The following is a 19,217-nucleotide window of genomic DNA, read 5'->3' as shown; positions in this document are numbered from 1 at the left end:
GGGAGGCCAGCAGGAGGCCAGGGCCTGGGGACCAGGGAAAGGGACCATGAAAGGGTAAGAGCAAGCTCGTGGTGGGGCTCCTCTGCCTTCCTTTGCTTCGAGATGCTTCCTTTTGAACCTCCAAAGTGACAGCCCTTCCTTGATCGAGTCTGGTGTCCCTGGACTTCCAGACAGTTCCAGAGCCCATGCCGACGGGAACAGCTTCTGTGGGCTCCTTCCACTGTCCCGTCCTCATGGGCCCAGGGGTCTGGCTTGGTCACCCTGCTTCGTGGCAGAGCAGAGACCCTGAGTTTCTCACAGAAGCTGCGTCTCCTGATCCAGCAACAAAATAACGAGCAGACAGACAAATTGATGTGATATTAAAAAGTATACGCTTAAGGGACCATTTTCACAGTGTCTGATGGAAGGAAAGAGGCAGCCCCACTGGCCCCAGAGGGAGCCTCCTCTAGCACTGAGCTGAGCGCAACACTCAAAGCTCCACTGCCTCCTTCTCGCCCACAGGGGCCAAGTCTGCCCTGCTGGTGGAGCATTTGCCCCCTGACCCTGGCTTACCTCCTGCCACGTTCTGCTCCAGTTGAGCTGACCTCCTGCCATCTCACCACCCACCCCCAAGGACTTTGCACACGCTGATCCCTTGGCCTGAGTTTTCTTTTCTTCCTTTTTGTACCCAGTGGAATGGATGTCACCTCCTCTAGAAAGCTCTACGCTGAATCTCTCTTGCTGTGAGGCTCGTAGGACACTTGTAAGCTGCGCTGTGGTTCAGTTTTCCCAGGATACAGTCAGTTCTTTAGGGAGAACACTGTGCCTTGTTGAATTCTATGCTTCTCATGGCCGCTCTGGGGCTAGACCAGCCTTCAAGATGAAGCTTCCTGGATCCCAGGCCACCCGGGGGCTGCCAGGTACTGTACCAAAGCACCAGCTAGAGACCAAGGTAGAGTGTCCCTGGCTGGCAGACCTCACAGCCTGAGGGCACAGGGAATTGTTTTCACTGGCTAAGAATTGAGATGGGACTAGCTTTCCTGGGGAGCCGGGAATGAGTTGCTAAAATATATCTGAGATTCTGAGCTTCCCAGAAAAATTGGCCTTGGAAAGAAAGAATTAAATTCTCATTTGTGGAGTTCTCTGCTCAGAAATTTCTGGCCTCATTTTCCCTCCATATAATAATTGCTTGGCTGAGAAAGGATGAAGAAAACATTACAAATAAGTCTCATCACTATTATCTGCCTTTGGGAAACCAGAATATCATGACTGAGGAAGGTGCCTCAGTGTCTTCGGTTGTAAAAGAAGGATGATAACAGGTGAACAGCTCTCCCAGGGAGGGAGGGGGTGGGGTCTAAGAACTTGCCAAGCCTGGCATATAATATATACTTAGCCAATGCCGGCCCCCCTTGTCACTGACTGACCCATACTTTGGGCAAGAGTCTAGATTCCCCAGGTCTGATCCCCTTGTCCTATTTTAAGCCAAAGTATAGCTGGGTCCACGATGACATTTTCTGAGATGGCAGCTGAGTTTCTCTAGGAAGGTGTTCAAATTCGGAGATCCGAGGTTATGCTGGTACTCCGTCTATCCGCCCCAAAGGGACTGTCTTCAGACTGTCTCTCCCTTGCTCAGTGGCTGTGCTGTCCCTGGCTGGGACCTTTTAAGGACATGGCCAGGAGAGGTAACAGGCCCCAGAGATTTGTCTTATAGCTACACAACCAAACTCCTCTCCGCACCGTTTTTTGATGTAAGAGACTAAGAAAGATTCTACACCCTCCAAAAGAAAGTTTCTTTTCACGTACACGTTGGAAAATCATCAAATCTGAACTTGTTCATCCCTCCCGAGGGAGCCACCGCCCACGACACACAGGGTCCGCCAGCGCCGTGCCCCAGGGAGGCAGCCCTTCCTCCCGGAGACGAGGAGGAGCGGCCAAGTCCCCTGCAGTGCCGCCCCGCCCCACTGACCGCAACAAAGCAAAGGAAACCTCTGTCCAGGAGTGCCGCGGCCACAGCGGACTGGCCAGTGACTGACAGAAGGTCCAGGCCTGGGGGACGGGTACACGATGGTGGTGGGCCAAGCCCCATGCAGGTTAGTCGGGAGGATGGGGGCCTCTGCTGTGGTCTCGGGAGCACCCTGAAGTCCCAGTGATCCAGAGGTCCCTGAAGGAAGGCCCGGTCATATTCACGACCACGTGGAGGAGGAAAGCACACATCCCCCCACTGCCCAGGGGACGCAGGGCAGAGGACGTGCTCCCAGGCCTGTCACTCCCCTGCACCCACACAGTCAGCTTGCCTCGAGATTCACAAACCTGAAAAGAGCAAAAGCAAGAGGTCTGGGCCCTGAAAAATCCGGGCCTTGCTATACAGGTGCACTTCTGTATGGGCCCGTGCCTGAGGCTGGGAAAGAAGCCTGGGCCTTTCAGGGCGGCATCCTCCACAGCAACTGGAGACCCCTCCGAAGGTACAGGGCCCACCGTGGCCCACAGGACCACCAGTCTTCTCCTTGGAGTTGGGCAGGGTGCCACCGCTGAGCCCCTGAGCCCAGTCGCTGCCATTCACAGAAAAGGGGGCTTGGCTGCAGCAGCCTCTGGACTCTGGCAGGTTCTCCATGCCATCGGGCTAAAAGGAGCTTAAATATTCCAGTGCCACCTCGTATACAAATTTATACTGTTCCTGAGAGGAGGAGAGGCAGAGAGGGAGGAGAGAAGACGAAAAGGAAAGGGAAAATGCATTTAGTTTAGAGCTACAGATTATGGAGGAAACATTATCTACGTCTATACTAACAGTCAATTCAAAATTGTCCACGCAGATTCAGATTCAATAGATCTGGAGTGGGGCTCAAGAGTCTGCATTTCTACCAGGCTCCCATGTGGCACGACTGCGGCTGCTGGTCTGTGGACCAGACTTGGAGTAGGCCCTCACTTTGGGTAAGACCACACTTAGCACAGACTTGAAGACTCATCAAAGTTCCCTGTGTATGGTATGTCTCCATCTCTGCACCAGGTCTTTCTTAACATCTGGAGCTCTGCCCCCAGTCTCTTCCTATCCCTCGCTTCACAGTGTCCCAGCCCAATGATTTATATGATAAAAATGAGCATAAATTAATTAGAATGGGATTGGACTGAGTCAAAAACATAATTCACATGCTACTAATCCAGAATCCCTTCCCCGAAGCCAGAATTAGTGATACTTTCCCACGGAATGGAAAGAGAGTAACACAACGTAGCGTGTGCCAAGACAAATATCTGGACTCTCTGCAGAAGAGAAGCTGGTGAGGCTGGAGGGAGGAAGCAGGTAACTGTGTGTGCAAAGGGCAGCGACTGCAGGGGCTCAAGAAGCATCCGGCTGTTGAGTGTTTTTACTCTTTGATGCTATTTTCTTCAGGTCAAGGGAACTACGGTCAGCCCGTGGCTACTGGAGAACAGTTCTCGGGACACTCACCAGGGTCTCCACCATGTTGGACTTGTTGTTACGTAATGTTTTCACGATGTGGAACACGTCGATGATGTTTTGCTGCTGGATCATCTCACACACGCTGCAGACGGCACAGAAGGTTCCACTGCGGCCTCCCCCATTTCTAAACACAGAGCAAAAAGGTGAGCAAGATTCCTGGGTACCCCTCAGGTGCCTGCTGAGCCTAAGGCCATGTCAGCAGTAGTGGAGGGTGACTGCCCTGGCAAATGCAAGGTAAGGCAGTGGTGAAAGTCTTAACCTGAGCCATGAGTTACGGGTGGAGTCCCATCTGTGCTGCGAACCTGCTTTGACCTTGGGCAAGTCACTTCCTGTGTCTGAGCCTCAGGTTCTTCATTTGTGTAATGAAGGGGATAACCTTTGAAAGCTCACCTAGCTTGAGGTCTCCTTGGTTCTAGCAGCATGTGACTGTCACCCATGGCACACTGACCCAAACCCCCAGGACAGACAGAGTGTCTTTGTCCGTGTGGTGCCTGCAGGACAGACAGAGTGTCTTTGTCCGTGTGGTGCCTGCATCCTTGTCCAAAAGGATGCTCTGGGTCCACCTACACATCCAGTGAAGACAGCGGAAGGTTGCGTGTGTTTTTACTCCTAATTCCTTCCATCCGCTAAGGACAGCAATACCAGAGACACCTCTGTTAGCTGGGGTCAGCCAGCCTAGGTTTTGGGTGGGGCTGGGATGGGTCTCAGATGCTGAATGCCGAAAAGACGCATCTCTATTTATACACCCTGGTTTAAGCAAGACCCCATTGACCTGGAAAGTAGAGAAAGAGGGCTCTTGGCAGGGTCATCCCTCTGCCACACTTTCTTTCGGATGCTCCATAAGTCATCTTCATAGAAACACCCCCTCCAACTCTTTACAGAAAATCTCTTTAGGAATCTGCCAGATTTGGAACTCCTGGGCGTATTGCCAAGAGCAACTAATGATGTCATGTAATGGTCTGTGTCTAGAGAACATCTGGATGGAAACTTAAGTCACCGAGTCTACCTCCCAGATGTTTTATCCACAGGACACCCAACGACCAGATGTTTCAAGTACAGACAGTTGCCCTCCATTCACTGGCCAGTGCCTGCATTTTGGTGTCTGTTTTGGTGTCTCTGCTGACAGAAGGACACCCCTGTGCTTTCCTACAGCTCCAACCGCTGGTCACCTTGGCAACGGAAGACACGGATAAAAGGTACTCCTGCAAAAAGGCAGGCTAAAAAACAATCTCATGGGAAAGAGTAGGAAGGGCCCCCTGTCCCCGCTCCCTTAAGCTCTCCGATTTTCCTGACATGTGTGCACCACGTGAAAGAGGGGGCACGATAAGCCGGTTCTGAAATGACTGAACTCAATTCCAGGGTAAGATGTTATTAATGCCTCCACCTGCTCCAGAAATACTATTCTGAAAAAGGGAAGACTTTGATTCCACTTCCTTTTTAAAGAGTGAGGCCCTCTCCATCACCTCTCCCCAAATCATTTTAAGTTCTAAGAAGCAAAGTGAATGCTTGTGAATCAGCTGTTCCACACATAGCTTTATGGCTGCAATCCCAGTCCATGAAAGGACTGTAATGCCTTGACTACACTCCTATTGGCCTGTAAGGATGTGGTAGGGCCAGGGATGCCTAGGACTGGTATTTGTGGCCAGCGGCATCCTCAAGGATGCCCCATGACCCACCACCCTGTTGCCCTGGAGAGCCCTCCATCATACTCACAGGCAGTGGACCACAGTGCGTCCCTCCCTCCCATCGTACTGCTCCTGCCACTTCTCCAGCCGTCGGACCACTTTGAGCAGAGAGCGCTTGGAGGGGGGCGTGTCCCGGTAGGCAGGCCAGCCAATGTACTGGAGGTGCTGGACTATACGATATCCATCCTGTGGCTGAGAAGAGAGAGGCTATTAGCGCTGTTCTGCTGGGGATGCTTAGGGATGCAGGCCCTCCAGATACCCTGGAGGCTGCAGCATTGCAGTGGAAGATGGAATAAATGGGGTCTACGCTATAATGTCCTCATGGGGAGAATCACACACTATCCCCATACCCACCTCTACACCTCTGTGCACACTGATTCTCCTGCCATGACTGCTCTGCATCCCTCCTCTACCTGAAAAACTTCTACGTGGTCCTCAAAACCCAATTCAAATGCCCCTTTCTCTAGGAAAGCCTTCCCTGAATACTGGGCAGGATTCTTCTCTCTTTCTGCAGTTCATGAGCCAAAATACATCTCACTTTCCCATTAGATAGCGAATTCTGAGGGCAGGGACTGAATCCTGTTCACCACGAGCCCCCAGTAAAGACCAAGGTCGCTTCGGTTAGCCACCATTTTGTAGATCACTCATCTGTTCCCTCCCACCCAGTACTACTACACCCAGCAGTGAAATTCCTCATGGAAGAAACTTACTATTTTCCATGTTGGTGTTCCCACCATCTAGCCCAAAGCTTACTGGATCCAATCAAAGGCTGCATCAACTCATGCCGAAACAGCGTGGCACAGGGAAGCACTACATTCTGAGATTTTGTGTCTACATGGCAGCAAGTGTGTCAGGAAACAGGCAGATGGCAGTATGGATGTCCCCCTGTGTGTCTCTGTGTGTGGGAGCCATTGCTGGGTCTGGAGCTGGAATTGGCAAAGTCATCACTTCTCCAAGGACGAGATAAACAGGAGAGGACAGCACAGACTCCTGGCTGGCCTGCGGGGTCCTCTCCCGGCAGCTTCCATCTGTTTTGGGAAGGAGGAGTCCGGGAAGCAGCGGCGGCCGTACACTTACCCGAGCCATGTTACAGATGCGGAATATTCTGTGGATGATGTCCTCATCGATATCTGCGGAGACGAATTCCACCTGGATGGGCCCGTAGCACCCCGAGGTCTTCTCAGGCCAGTACTGCATACAGAGCTGAGGTAAGGAAAGGGGTCACAGAAAAAGGCCAAGGTCAGGGGCCGGGGGGATTGGTTTCATTTATCATGAAACCTTTCTTACTGCTTGCGGGACACGTTGGCTAGAAAGGTAGAGTATTATGTAGGAAATTAGGCTCAGCTTTCCTGTTGGGGAACAGCTACCCATTTTTCTGGTTGTTGAAAAGTCAGAGCTCTGAGCACAGAAACAGTGGGCTTCAACATCTTTGCTGTGCTGATTTCAAACCATTTGTTAGGCTTGCTGGGCCTCAGTTTTCCCCATCTGTAAAATGGGGAAAATACTGTCTACCTTGTGCTGCTGTAAGGGTTAGGTAGAACACTCTGAGGAAGGGCAACTACAATCTTTAGTTCAACACAAATCATAGCAACTTTTCCCGATTCTAGGAAAACCTTCACAGTGTTTATTTCATCATCAGATCATAAGTAGTTTTAAAAAATACATAGGTTTTGGCATCAGACAGGCTTGGGTCCAAATCCAGTCTCTGCTGCTTACTAGCTGTGCCATCCAGGCCTCAGTTTCTCCTGTGTAAAATGGGGCTAATTATGCTTACCTTGCACCAAAAGATAATGTAACATGGTATTGAGAGGCCTTGCCTATTATCTTTCCTAGTTTTTTGGAATTAGAAATTAGAACCTACAGCTGAGAGCAAAAGGCAGTGGTTGCTTCTCGACCTAAGACAATGCTTCTCAGCAGAGGTTGCTTTGCCACCCAGGGGACATTTAGCGATTCTAGAGACATTTTTGATGATCACGCCTGGGGGTTGCTATGGGCATCTAGTGAGTAGAGGCCAGGATGCTGCTAAATATCCTACAATGCATGTGACGGCTCCCCTGAGAGGAATCTGGCCCCAGTTCTCAATGGTGCAGAGACTAAGAAAGCCTGGTCTAAGATCATAAATTGTCCCTTAAGTTTATAGTGTCATCAAGAGTGAGAGACAGATACTTTATGCCCCGTATCTGTTGAGTCACTAGCTGACTATAGTTGGGGAACGAATATTAAGGTAGGTGGCACAGGTTGTGGCTCAAGAGTAAGGCAAAGCATGCTTCCTCAACTCCTGGTTCCCCAGGGGCGTGGAGATGGACACTGTCCAGGGGCAAGGAGGAGAGCTAAGATTGAGGGTGCAGCCTCGCTGGGACCACCCCAGCATGGACCAAGAGGCCACGTGTTAGAAAGCCTTTTCACCTGGGGGTTGCCCGGAAGATGTAGCTGAGACTCAAAGACCCACCAGAGCTTCTGAGATCCTGGCATCTCAGTGGGGTCTGCCACAGCCTATGCTGAGCTTGCAGACAAGGAACTAGATGGACAGAGGCTACCCACGGCAAGCTGGTGGCCTCCTCATAACCACCACGGATGCAGGGTTTTCATGAAAGTGATCGCTTTCCCTTTCCTTGAGAGAACAGCCAACTCACCCTGGGGAGTCACATGCAAAAACTTTTTTGATTCTATCCTTCCTCCAGAACTAGAGGCAGAGTGGACGAGCAGGGAGGAGGGAGACCGTAGGAGAGAAAAGCACACATCTCCCACCTTCCTAGCTGTGGAACCTAAACTCCAGCTTAGGGATAACATTTGTTCACATTATGGCCCACTGGCCAAACCTGGCCAGTCGTCTGATTCTGTAAATAAAGCGTTATTGAAATCTAGCTATATTCGCCATTGACATACTTTCTGTGGTTGCCTTCAAGCTAGAACAGCAGGTTTGAGTAGTTGTGACCGAGACCACACAGCCTGCAAAACCTGAAGTATTTCCTATCTGGTTCTTTCTGCAGAGAAGGTTGGCCGACTCTTGTCCTACAGGGCTGTTCTAAGGATAAAGAGAGAACACATGGGAAGAAAGCCCTTAGCAGAGTGCCAGCATCCACTACATTCCAGCGATTCAGATCATTCTTGAACCCTCTCAGTGCTCAACAAAAATAACAACAATAATGATAAGAACTAACATATAAATTTGAAGAATTCTTCCTCTTATCACCCCTCTTAAATAGCAAAGGTAAGCAAGATGAAGTTTCATAATGCAATGGTGCCTTGCTTTCCTGGCGTCTCCATCGGGGGTTAGTTGAGAATATTGAGAAAGGGTGTGTGTGTGTGTGTGTAGGTGGGGAGTGCTGGTCACAGCAGTCTCTGTGGCTGGACAGTCAGCTGCTGAGCTGTGCAGTAATGACAAATCCACAACTTGAACTTCATTTCTCTTTGCCATTGGCTCTTCTGACCTGCAACCTTCACAGTAATGAGGGACCGGTATAGACAAGTCTGTGGCTGGCTAGAGAAATCAGAATTAATCAGAACTGCCAATTAAAAAAAAAAATAATTGCCTTTATTACCTGCATTGAATCGTGCCTTGCCAGAGGTTGGCTCTGATCCTGACATGAGGTACATGGGTCCAAGGCATCAAGGAAAGTCTATTATCCCCAATATTTTCAGTCTGGAGAGAATGTGGAATGATTTGTCTCTTTTAATAAGATTTCCAGACCAATTTCTCAAGCTAATAGGTTCTACTCTGCCTCAGACAAGACTCCTTTATTCTGGGACACTTCTCTGCATTTGATTTTCCAGGTCACTCTCCATCATGTCCAGAGGGCTGGGAAAGGTTGCAGGGTCCTTCTAATCCTACATCAGAGCCAGCCTTTCACTTGAGTTCCCTAATCCGTGAGACGACATCAGCAATGGCACGGGTGACATTCAGCCGGGTGACGTGTAGGCAGATGTGGTGTTTCAGCTGCCAAGGATCATCAGGGTCTGCCCCCAGGCCAGGACGCTGCACGTAATCTAGCCATGGGAAATGGGAGAGAGAATGGGGGAAGCCCATGCTCTGTTCCTGGTGACCCTCTGGGGCTCGGAAATGATTCTCATCAATAAGAAATGTCCTCTAAGGTTTAGCTCAAGATTGTCCTGGTATCCAAGTGCTGGGGTTGTGCCTCAATGGGTACCACCACTTTGGCTTAGCAAAAGGTAATGGGGCTCCTGCTTGAAGCGACCTGGGCTCAAATCCCAGCCCTGTCACTCCCTAGCTGAGTGACTTGGTCAAATCTCTTAGCTTCTCTGGGCTAAGTGATGGGTGGCTGTGAATCTGAATGTGTCTACTTAGCACAGGAGTCTGCTGCTAGTAAGTACTCCATAAATGTAAGTTATAATTATTTGGCAGTGTGGGAGAGGGTCACTCAAAACAAGGTGGATAAAGTGAAGGGTCTTTTTCCCTCTACTTAGCAGCCCATATGAAAATTTCCCTTTAGGATAATAATACCCAAAGGACTGCCCTTGTGAAAATTCCTGGTCAGCCAGCCTGACAGAGCAGTGGGGACAGGTGCCACCTGTGATATGGGGACACTGTTCTGCATGCCAGAGGAGAGAGGCCTGTGGATTGTTCTTGAGAGGGACTGAGGGGATGGAAGAGGAGAAGTCGGAGCATAAGGGAACCAGTGAAAGGGCTGAAGGTGAACCAGTGTGTCATGTGAGCCCCCCTCTCCTAAACTCCTAAATATTAAGCAAATGTATAATAACACACACGGACAATGCTCACTGTGCATGGGGGTTTCTTGTGGAAGCTGGCGAGGAACTGAGCTTTGCTCCCTTGGTGACTTATGTGGTCTCAGCTCCACGTCTGTGTGAACTGAAGGGCCAGACCATGAGCACATAAGCATCGACAGTTTATAGGACAGCCGCCAAGATGGTGGAGTAGAAAGACCCTGAGCTCACCTCCTCTCATGAGCACACCAAAAGCACAACTATCTGCAGAACCACCATTGGTGAAAAAGACTGGAACCTACCACCAGAAGATCTTCTGCAACTAAAGACATAAAGAAGGAACCACAAAGAGACAGGTAGGAGGGGCAAACTCACAACATAGTCAAATCCCATATCCCTGGGTGGGCGACCCACAAACTAGAGCATAATTACATTACAGAGGTTCTCTCACAGGAGTGAGAGTTCTGAGCCCCACGTGGGGCTCCTCAGCCTGGGGATCTGGTCCTGGGAAGATGATCCCCCAGAGCATTTGGCTTTGAAGGCCAGTGGGGCTTGATTTCGGGAGCCCCACGGGACTGGGGGAAATAGAGACTTCACTCTTAAAGGGTACACACAAAATCTCACACTCACTGGAACTCAGGGCAAAAGCAGTAATTTGATAGGAGCCTGGGCCAGACCTACCTGCTGGTCTTGGAGAGCCTCCTGGAGAGATGGGGATGGCTGTGGCTCACCCTGGGGACATAGACACTGGGGGCAGCCATATTTGGGAACATTCTACCCTGTGAACACTGATGCTGGTGGCTGCCATCCTGGCTCATCAACCCCACCCAAAAGCCTATAGGTGCAAGTGCTGGGATGCCTCAGGCTAAGTAACTAACTGGGCAAGGACACAGCCCCACCCACCAGCAGACAGGCTGCCTAAAGACTTCCTGAACCCACAGTCACCTCTAGAAAAGCCCCTAGACATGGCCTGCCCACCAGCGGGCCAAGACCCAAGTCCACCTCCCAGTGGGGAGGCATAGGCCCTTCCCTTCAGGAAGCCCACATTAGCCTCTAGACCAGCCTCACCCACCAGGGGGCAAACAAACACCAGATGCAAGAAAACTATGATCCCACAGCCTGCAGACCCAGCCCACCCACAGTAGGCAGGAGCCCACCCTGGGACCAGCTGGGCCCGGGCCCTGTCCACTAGCAGGCCAACGCAAGCTCTGAGATACCCCAGACCCCATACCCAACTGTGTCAGGAATTGCCCCCCTCCAACCTGAAATGAGCTCAGGGATCCCTGGGCCCTGCAGCCAGACGCCAGGAACTGGCTCTGCTTGCCTGGCACTAAGCCCTGAACCTGGCTTTACCTGCCAGTGGCTCAGCAACAGCCCGAGAGTCTTCGGGACCCTGACTCCGGCCACCAGGGAGCCAGCACTAGCCCTGGGACACCCCTAGGGTTCGGCAGCCACTGCCTGGTGACCAGGCCCCACGAACTAGCAGCCAGCAGCATCTGTACAAGGCAGAGCTTGGCAACCACCTGGGCCAGGGGCCGACCAAGCCCACCAGGCTGCCCACATAGGCTGCCACAACAGAAGGACCCATGCAGCCATCTTAGGTGGCACCCCAAGAGCATATACCTTGGGTGATGAGAGGGGAGTGCACTGCTGGGATGCATAGGACATCTTCTACAGAAGGCCACTTATGCAAGGGTGAGAAACGTAACTAACCTACCACATATATAAAAACACAAATAGCAACTTAGACAAAATGGGTTGGCAGAGGAACATGTTCCAGACGAAGAAACAAAACCCCAGAAGAAGAATTAAGTGAAGTGGAGATAGGCAATATACCCGAGAAAAAGTTCAGAGTAATGATCATAAAGATGATCAAAGAACTCAGAAGAAGAATGGATGTACAGAGGGAGAAGTCAGAAGTTTTAAACAGAGAAGAGATAAAGAACAACTGAACAGAGATGAAGAATACAAAAAATGAAATGAAAAATACACTAGAAAGAATCAATAGTAGACTAAATGATATGGAGGAATGGATCAGTGAGCTGGAAGACAGAGTAATGGAAATCACTGCCACTGAACAGAAGAAATAATGAAAAGAAATGAGGACAGTTTAAGAGACCTCTGGGACAATATCTAGAGCACTAATATTCACATTATAGGGGTCTCAGAAGGAGAAGAGAAAGGACCTGAGAAAATATTTGAAGACATAGTAGCTAAAAACTTCCCTAACCACGGAAAGGAAACAATCACCCAAGTCTAGGAAGTGCAGAAAGTGCCATACAGGATTAACCCAAAGAGGAACACATTAAGACACACTGTAATTAAAATGACCATAAGATAAACAGAGGATATTAAAAGCAGCAAGGGAAAAGCAACAAATATAACATACAAGGGCACTCCCATAATGCTATCATCAGCTGATTTTTCAGCAGAAACTCTGCAGGCCAGAAAGGAGTGGCATGATATATTTAAAATGTTGAAAGGGGAAAATCTACAACCAAGAATACTTTACCCAGCAAGGCTCTTGTTCAGATTTGATAGAGAAATCCAAAGCTTTACAGGTAAGCAAAAGCTAAAAGAGTTCAGCACCATCAAACCAGCTTTGCAACAAATGTTAAATGATCTCTAGGCAAAAAAGAAAAGGCCACAACTAGAAACAAGAAAATTACAAAATGACAAAGCTCACCAGTGAAGGCAAACATACAGTAAAGGTAGGAAATCACCCACACACAAAGCTAATAGGGAGGTTAAAAGATATAAGTAGTAAAATCATCTATATCCACAATAAGCAGTTAAGGGATACACAAAACAATTAGATAAAATATGATATCAAAAACAGTAATCATGAGGGGAGGAGAGTACAAATGTAGGGTTTTAAAAATGCATTTGAAATTAAGAGGTCATCAACTCAAAATAATCTCATCTATATATAAAGGCTGCTATACAAAAACATCATGGTAACTGTAAACCAAAAATCTATAATAGATATATACACACAGAAAAGAAAAATAAATCCAAACATAACACTGAAGATAGTCATCAAATCACGAGAGAAGAGAACAAAAGAAGAAAGCGGAAAAAACCAAATCCAAAACAATTAACAAAACAGCAGTAAGAACATACATATCAACAATTACCTTAAATGTAAATGGACTAAATGCTCCAACCAAAAGACACAGAGTGGCTGAATGGATACAAAAACGAGCCGTATATATGCTTCCTACAAGAGACTCACTTCAGCTCTAGAGACACATACAGACTAAAAGTGAGGAGATGGAAAAAGGTATTCCATGCAAATGGAAATCAAAAGAAAGAGTAGCAATGCTTACATCAGACAAAATAGACTTTAAAATAAAGACTGTTACAAGATACAAAGAAGGGCACTACATAATGATCAAGGGATCAATCCAAGAAGAAGATACAACAATTGTAAATATATATGCATCCAACATAGGGGCACCTAAATATATAAGACAAATATTAACAGACGTGAAAGGGGAAATCGGTAGTAACACAATAATTGTAGGGGACTTTAGCATCCCACTTACGTCAATGGACAGATGATCCAGACAGTAAATCAATAAGGAAACACAGGCCTTAAATGACACATTAGACCAAATTAACTGATACATAAAGAGCATTCCATCCAAAAGCAGCAGAATACACATTCTTTTCAAGTGCACATGGAACATTCTTCTGGACAGATCACATGCTAGGCCACAAAACAAACCTTGGTAAATTTCAGAAAGTTGAAATCATATCAAGCATCTTTTCCGACCACAACACTGTGAAACTAGAAATCAACAACAAGCAAAAACCTGCAAAAAAACATGTGGAGGCTAACCAATATGCTACTAAACAACGAATGGATCACTGCAGAAATCAAAGAGGAAATAAAAAAATACCTAGAGACAATGAAAACGAAAACATGACAATCCAAAACCTATGGGATGTAGCAAAAGCAATGCTAAGAGGGAGGTTTATAGTGATACAAACTTACCACAGGAAACAAGAAACATCTCAAACAACCTAACCTTACATCTAAAGCAACTAGGGAAAGAGGTATTCCATGGGAAAGAAAACCCCCAAAGTTAGTTAGTAGAAGGAAAGAAAGAAGGATCAGAGCAGAAATAGAGACTAAAAAAAAAAAAAAAAAAATAGAAGAGATCAATGAAATTAAAAGCTGGTTCTTTGAAAAGAAACAAAATTGACAAACCTTTAGCCAGATTCATCAAGTAGAAAAGGGAGAGGGCCCAAATCAATAAAATCAGACATGAAAAAGAAGTTACAACTGACACCACAAATACAAATGATTATAAAAGAATACTATGAACCACATGCTGATAAAACGGAGAACTTAGAAGAAACGGCCAAATTATTAGAAAGATATAATCTCCCAAGATTGAACTAACAAGAAAATATGAACAGACCAATTACCAGTAATGAAATTGAATCAGTAATTTAAAAACTCTCAACAAACAAAAGTCTAGGACCAGATGGCTTCACAGGTGAATTTTTTACCAAACATTTAGAGAACAGTTAACACGTATCCTTCTGAAACTATTCCAAAAAATTGCAGAGGAAGGAACATTCCCGAACTCATTCTATGAGGCCAGCACCCTCCTGATACCAAAACCAGACAAAGATATCACACACACACACACACACACACTCACACACACACTACAGGCCAATATCACTGATGAACCTAGATGCAAAAATCCTCAACAAAATAATAGCAAACAGAATCCAATAATACATTAAAAGGATCATACACCATGATCAAGTGGGATTTATCCCAGGAATGGAAGGATTTTTAATATCTGCAAATCAATGTGATACACCACATTAACAAATTGAAGAAAAACCGTATGATGACCTCAATAGATGCAGAAAAGCCTCTGATAAAATTCAACATCCATTTACGATAAAAACTCTAGAAAGTGGGCAGAGAGGGAACATACCTCAACATAATAAAGGCCATTATGTGGCATACCCACAGCTAACATCACACTCAATGGTGAAAAGCTGAAAGCATCTCCTTTAAGATCAGGAACAAGACAAGGATGTCCCCTCTTGCCACTCTTATTCAACATAGTTTTGGAAGTCCCAGCCACAGCAATCAGAGAAGAAAAGGAAGTAAAAGGAATCAAAACTGGAAAGGAAGAAGTAAAACTGTCACTGTTTGCAGACGGCATGATACTATACATAGAAAATCCTAAAAGACACCACCAGAAAACAACTAGAGCTCATCAATGAATTCAATAAAGTTGCAGGATACAAAATTAATATACAGAAATCTGTTGCATTTCTATACACTAACAAAAAAGTATCAGAAAGAGAAATTAAGAAAACAATCCCATGTACCATTGCATCAAAAAGAATAAAATAACTAGGAATAAACCTACCTAAGGAGGCAAAAGACCTGTACTCCAAAAACTATAAGGCACTGATGAAACAAACTGAAGACAACACAAAGAGATGGAAAGAGATACTGTGTTCTTGGATTGGAGGAATAAATATTGTTAAAATGACCACAATATCCAAGGCAATCTACAGACTCAATGCACTCTCTATAAAAATACCAATGGCATTTTTCACAGAACTAGAACAAATGATTAAAAAATTTGTATGGAAACATAAAAGACCCTGAAGAGCCAAAACAATCTTGAGAAAGAAGAATGGAGCTGGAGGAATTATGCTCCCTGACTTCAGACTCTACTACAGTGCTACAGTAATCAAAACAGTATGGTACTGGCACAAAAACAGAACCATAGATCAATGGAACAGGATAGAAAGCCCAGAAATAAACCCATGCACTTATGGTCAATTAATCTACAACAAAGGAGGTAAGAATATACAATGCAGAAAAGACAGTCTCTTCAATAAGTAGTGCTGGGAAAACTGGACAGCACATGTAAAAGAATGAAATTAGAGCATTCTCTAACAAACACCATACACAAAAATAAACTCAAAATGGGTTGAAGATCTAAATGTAAGACCAGATACTATAAAACTCCTAGAGGAAAACATAGGCAGAACACTCTTTGACATAAGTCGCAGAAATATTTTTTTGGATCCATCTCCTAAAGTAAAGGAAATAAAAGCAAAAATAAATAAATGGGACCTAATTAAACTTAAAAGCTTTTGCACAACAAAGGAAACCACCAACAAAATGAAAAGACAACCTAATGAATGGGAGAATATCATTGCAAATTATATGACTAATAAGGGATTAATATCCAACATATATAAACAGCTCATACAACTCACATTTTTTAATTCTGCTGATGGAAAAATTCTGCTGATAGACATTTTTCCAAAGAGGAAATGCAGATGCCCAATAAGCATATGAAAAGATTCTCAACATAGCTAATCATCAGGGAAATGCAAATCAAAACCACAAGGAGATATCACCTCATACCTGTCAGAATAGCCATCATCAAAAAGAACACACATAATAAATATTGGCAAGGATGTGGAGAAAAGGGAACCCTTGTACACTGTTGGTGGGAATGTAAATTGGTGCAGCCACTGTGGAAAACAGTATGGAGGTTCCTCAAAAAATTAAAAATAGAACTACCGTATGACCCAGCAATTCTACTCCTGAGTAAGCCAAAAAAACCCAAAAGCACTAATTCAAAAAGATACTTGCACCCCAATGTTCATAGCAGCATTATTTACAATTGTCAAGATATGAAAGCAACCTAAGTGACCACCAACAGATGAATGGCTAAAGAAAATGTTATATATATACACAATGGAATACTACTCAGTTATAAAAAAGAATGAAATTTTACTTTTGGAGCAACATGGCTGGACTTGGAGGGCATTGTGCTAAATGAAATAAGTCAGACAAAGACAAATATTGTATGATATCACTTACATATGGAATCTAAAAAACACAATAAACTAGTGAATGTAACAAAAAAGAAGCAGACATATATAGAGAACAAACTAGTGATTACCAGTGGAGGGGGAGGGGTAATCAAGGGGACGGGGAGTGGGAGGTACAAACTATTGGGTGTAAGATAGGCTCCAGGATGTATTGTTCAACACAGGGAATCGAGCCAATATTTTGTAATAACTGTAAATGGAAAGTAACCTTTAAAAATTTTTAAAATTTAAAAATTTAAAATAAATTAAAAAAGAGAAACAAAAGGTTATAGAAATCTTGGGGAGAGGAGTTTATGGTTTCTTAAGGCCCTGGAAATAGGGGGTTCAAGGAAGTCCACTTGGCGGTATAAAACCACAAGCACCCAGCTGACCTGGAGCCACACATACACTCAATGTAACATTGTTACTTTTGTCCTTAGATGGGAAACTTCTGCAGTAGTTGTCTCCAGGATAGATTCCAATCCTTTAGCCTATAAACCCAGCCTTTTCCTACCTTATATCCTAGTACTCTGCTTCTCCTTCCTTTCTTACCCATCCGTCTAGGAGGGGTGGTGTTTCCTGCCCATAGGGAGGGCCTCGCCACTGCAGATGCACACGGCTGGGCTGATGACCACACCTGGGGGGCCGGGGAGGGAAGCCACTGCAGCTGCTGCTGCTGATTTAGAAATGGCCATGCTTCTCCTGGAAAAGCAGAGGGGCTTTTGCTATTTATTGTCAGAACAAGTTAAACCAAGCGAAAGTCATGAAGCCTGTGTGGACAGCCCTGGAACAGCTGCCATGCATTATTCCACCTAGTGATCTCCACTGCTGCTTGGGACACAGAAAGATGTCCTTCAGGGGTGAACGTTCACGCATGAAATCTAACAAACACCAAGGTTGCCTCCCTGTTAGACATCATTTTCCTGCTGATGGAATCAGAAAGCTTGTTAGTCACTGAAATAAACACACTCTGATGAGTTAAATGAAAACTAGCATATGGCCTATTTTTGGAATAAACAATTCTAAAGCATATTTCAGAGCACCTTAGTTATGCCTTCTGTTAATTAAAAAAATACTTTGATAAAATGGAAAAGCCAAGTAATATAGCTTCTAGAGATGAAGGACTCTACTTGTCAAGGTCCCTGTGATCCATAGGAGGGAATCAATCCCCGGCCACTTAAAGGTGAAGTGAATTAGTATTTTTAAGAGAAAAATATAAGAGTTACTTGAATTGGTTTTAAAATTCAGACCAGTGATGACAAAATTCATTTAAATAGACTTCCATAAAGAGCCCAAAACATATCATTGGCTTTAACACTGTGGCCAGGTAAGGAAGATAGACTGCAGGGGAAGAGGAGGGTGTGAAGGCAGGGAGAGAGAGAGAAAGGCACATGGACCATAATCAAAGCACGTTTGCCCATCCATTCTCCATTCACCTATCCATCGTCCCACGAGGTGATACTGCAATTCCACGTAGTGGGTGGAAACTCACTCTTAGGTACATCAGAGTTTGTTTCCGGGAAGGAAGGGTGGGAGTTTAGGAAAATATCTACAGAGGAAGTAGGGTGGGTGGAAGGCAAAGGCTCAGGGCAGGTTTTGGAAGGAGGTAATAAAGAGGAAGATGAATTATGCAGCTTAAGAATGGAACAGCTTTGGGGGGGAGGCGTGGAAGAATAGGGGAGGAAGGAAGAAAGTGTTTTGGGCAACAGGGTGGGGGAAGACGTGCTGCCAGCCACCAGGTGTGAGGAGACAGGTGAGGTTTAAGAACCGGGATGTGCTATGTTCCACCTTCAGCCACGGGCGTTGCTGGGATATGAACCCCATGTTGCCTCCAGTAAAGCCTGAGCTGGAACTTGGAAGTGGACATGAATACAGCGCCCCCTTGGAATTCCCAGAAATCTTGGGGGTGGACAGTGGAATTTCCCACAGGAAGGGCAAGAGGAAACAGAGCCTATTTTGTTTAAATCTTCAAAGATAGAGTGAACTTGGCTGGCATCTGAGTTATACGAACTTCACAGATGATCACACTGAGACTTTGACAAGGTAGGAAACTGGCTTAAGGCAATGCAGCAAGTAAGTGGCAAGACTAGAACTTGAACTCAGGTCTCTTGACCCCAAACTCCTTATTCTACTGTTCCAGTGGGGGCTGAGACAGAAACACGACCCCTTGCAATGCAGAGACACAGACTTGGGCATCCCGTGTATTTTGCTAGCACGTTAGGCTGTGTTTCACAAGCCAAGATAAAAATGGGGATATCAGTGCTTGCTATTTGCCTTCCAGGCACAATGACAGGAAAAGACATCTCTGAAACATCGCCCCCGCTTTCTTCCTGGGAGGATGACAAGCTTGCCTCTCTCACTTCCAGAAGCTCCGTGGGAAGGCATGTTCTTGGCCCTCACCTCCCTCACCTTTTCACTTGCTTTGCATCGCCTGAACTCTCAGACTTTCCACAGCAGGAGTTCAGAACTGGGGGTCTTGTTTGTTTTAAAGTAAGCAACATTCCTTCCTGCTTCATATACCCAGGTACCAGCAAGCCACT

General features: G+C 46.0%; 1 protein-coding gene across 1 annotated transcript in view; it reads right to left on the bottom strand.

Moving 5' to 3' along the window:
* Positions 1–2,599: 2,599 nt before the first annotated feature.
* PTPRT (protein tyrosine phosphatase receptor type T) overlaps positions 2,600–19,217 on the bottom strand; it is an 825,916-nt gene continuing 809,298 nt past the window's right edge. The window contains exons 32-35 of the mRNA XM_060079174.1: positions 6,196–6,321; positions 5,147–5,310; positions 3,422–3,557; positions 2,600–2,653 (exon numbers count right to left, since the gene is read on the bottom strand). Of these exons, the coding sequence (XP_059935157.1) occupies positions 2,600–2,653; positions 3,422–3,557; positions 5,147–5,310; positions 6,196–6,321 (480 nt within the window). The remainder of the gene's footprint in view (positions 2,654–3,421; positions 3,558–5,146; positions 5,311–6,195; positions 6,322–19,217) is intronic.

The sequence above is a fragment of the Mesoplodon densirostris genome, chromosome 16 (assembly GCF_025265405.1).
Source record: "Mesoplodon densirostris isolate mMesDen1 chromosome 16, mMesDen1 primary haplotype, whole genome shotgun sequence".
Taxonomy (NCBI): Eukaryota; Metazoa; Chordata; class Mammalia; order Artiodactyla; family Ziphiidae; genus Mesoplodon; species Mesoplodon densirostris.
This window is presented reverse-complemented; position numbering and strand designations above follow the sequence as displayed.